At 32.6% G+C, this 2846-nt stretch overlaps 1 protein-coding gene across 1 annotated transcript; it reads left to right on the forward strand.

The window, feature by feature from the left end:
• The first annotated feature begins 7 nt into the window (after positions 1 to 7).
• Positions 8 to 1282, forward strand: LOC119610139. The gene has a single exon (XM_037965253.1). The coding sequence runs from the start codon at positions 8 to 10 to the stop codon at positions 1280 to 1282; it is 1275 nt and encodes a 424-aa protein (XP_037821181.1).
• The last annotated feature ends 1564 nt before the right edge of the window (positions 1283 to 2846 follow it).

Below are 2846 nucleotides of genomic sequence, written 5' to 3' on the forward strand. Positions count from 1 at the left end.
TAAACTTATGCCATTTCTCGATGAAAATGGTATAATTAGAGTTGGAGGTCGCTTACAAAACTCTACTTTGAGTTACAATGTAAAGCATCCAATAGTATTAGCTAAATCGAATCCACTCTCAGAGTATATAATCAAAGACTCACACGAGAGAACTTTGCATGGTGGTATTACACTTACCATGTCTGTTGTGAATCGTAAATTTTGGATTGTTTCTGGAAACCAATTGGCAAAATCCATAATTTATAAATGCATGAAATGTTTTAGATATTCAGCTAAAACTTCACAACAAGTTATGGGTAATTTACCATATGTTCGTCTAAATGTTGCAAGACCCCTTAAGCATAGTGGTGTTGACTATGCAGGTCCAATAACACTTAAGAACTCAACATTAAGATCCGCAGTGGTTTCCAAAGGTTACATATGTTTATTTGTGTGCATGGTCACAAAGGCCATACACCTGGAAGCTGTTTCAGACCTTTCTACAAATGCTTTTCTGGCTGCATTTAAACGTTTTGAGTCCCGACGAGGAGCGTGCTCCGATATCTATACAGATTGCGGGACAAATTTTGTAGGAGCTTCAAAGGAACTCCAAATTCTATACAACCGAAATATAAAATCTTTGCCAAATGATTTGCGCCAGGCATTAAGTTTAAACTGTACTAACTGGCACTTCATTCCACCAGCCTCACCAAATTTTGGTTGTTTATGGGAGGCTGGTGTAAAATCGGTAAAACACCACTTAAAACGTATCACGAATAATAGACTTTTAAGCTTTGAGGAACTGGTAACTCTGCTTTGCCAAATTGAAAGTTGTTTAAACTCTCGGCCATTATGCCCTCTATCTTCAGACCCTTCCGATTTTGATGCGCTTACCCCTGCGCACTTTCTTGTAGGAGAACCATTACAATGTGTCCAAGAGGAGAAATTGCTTGATCAAAACATCAATCATCTTACTCGCTGGAAATCCGTAGAATTATTAAAACAACATTTCTGGAAAAGGTGGTATAGAGAATATTTTAACCGTCTTCAAGCACGCCCGAAATGGTTGAAGATCAATGCAAATCCTAGGATTGTAGAATTAGAGCTCATTGCTGATGAAAGATGCGGTCCAGGACAATGGCTACTTGGTCGTATCAAAGATGTTCATCCAGGTTCTGATGGGCTAATAAGGGTGGTATCTGTTCAAACTAAAAATAAAGTAATGAAACGACCAATATCTAAGATTTCTTTTCTTCCAGACAAATCACCAGATTGTACCGTTAAAAACAACTCGCACAAGTAATGAAATTGAAGGAGGATGGAACCTACTGTAATACGTTGTGAGTCGGAGCATAGCGGAGTTTCATAACTCGACTAAAATTACTCCCATCTATAGGCCGTCCTCGAATTAAAATCATCCCACTTTAAAAACATTCGTTCTTAAGGGGGGAGAATGTTGTCAAAAATTAATTCTTTCCAACACAAATACTTATTATATTTATTCTAATCTTATTAATTAAATTTAATTAGTGTACCTACTCAAATTGATCGTAGTATATTTAAAATTCAATAGTCAAGAGAATCAATATTTAATATTTATTCTGTTGACCAGTTAATGACGTAATTGTGATGTGTGTACATACATCATTCTTACCGCTCTTGCATTTTTATCTCTATGAGTGCATTTAAGATTAACGGAATTACTTATTACAATATTTATGTAAATTTATTTTTGATATTTTTGCTTTATTTTGTTTTACTTGTTTTTTAATGTCACTCAATTAAAATTAATAAGTACTAATTAGGTACACACTAAATTTTAAGCTTTTTTTCGATCTCTTCTCTTCGTTGTATTCCAACAGTAAGGTTTAAAATTCGCAAGTAAAATCAAAGTGATTAAATAAATTGAATATTTCTTTAACTAAAACTAATTAACATAGTTATTGTTTGAATTAAAATATAAATTAAAATATTTCTTTAATTAAGCAATAATTACTTAACAATAGACCTAAAAACTTCCGTTGATCATTTATCTCTCAGAGTAGGCCAATCTGATGACAGCTTTAAAGAGGGGATGAAAACAGCCCTTTCTCAAATTACATCAACTCTCTCTAATCTGTTAATGCAAATGGGAGAGATGAGAGAAGAGAATAAGGAAAATAAAAAAGATATAAAAGAAATGGATTCAAAAATAAATCAGATGCACTAACAAATGCTTAACAAAAAAATCGAAATAAAAAATGTGAAAAACCAAGAAATACAACCTTATGATGTGGTTAAAAAAATAGCAGCTTCAATAAATGTTGACATTAATGAATATCATATCAGTGATGCCTACCGCATAAAAAGTATTAAAGATAAAATATTTGTCGAATTCACAACCCACATCAAAAAAAGAGAATTTATGGAACATATTAAACGCCACAGGATTGATGGTAACATAATAAATAATGACGGTAACAGTAGTTTCATATATATAAATGACTGCTTAACAGCCCTTAACCGTAAACTTCTCTGGCTTGCAAAAACTAAAGCAAAAGAAAATAACTGGAAATATATCTGGACACGAAACGGATCTATTTTTGCCAGAAAATCAGATAACACACCTGCAATTCTTATCAAAAATTCAGCCGATATTGAATATATTGTTTAGACCCGTCAATGTCTTTAAACTTTTCCCCACAAATCTATTAATTCATCGTGGAGACCCGTTAATGTTTTTAAACTTTTCCCTACAAATCTATTAAATTCAGTGTCTGGACCCGTTAATGTCTTTAAACTTTTATCCAAACATAATATTTTAAAAATAAATTAAAGAAACTATGAACTTTAAACAAGAAAAACACAATTGTATTAATCAGATTGAT

Source organism: Lucilia sericata, unplaced genomic scaffold (assembly GCF_015586225.1).
Source record: "Lucilia sericata isolate MDLA Ls3-8-SP2 unplaced genomic scaffold, ASM1558622v1 Contig000027F_arrow, whole genome shotgun sequence".
Taxonomy (NCBI): Eukaryota; Metazoa; Arthropoda; class Insecta; order Diptera; family Calliphoridae; genus Lucilia; species Lucilia sericata.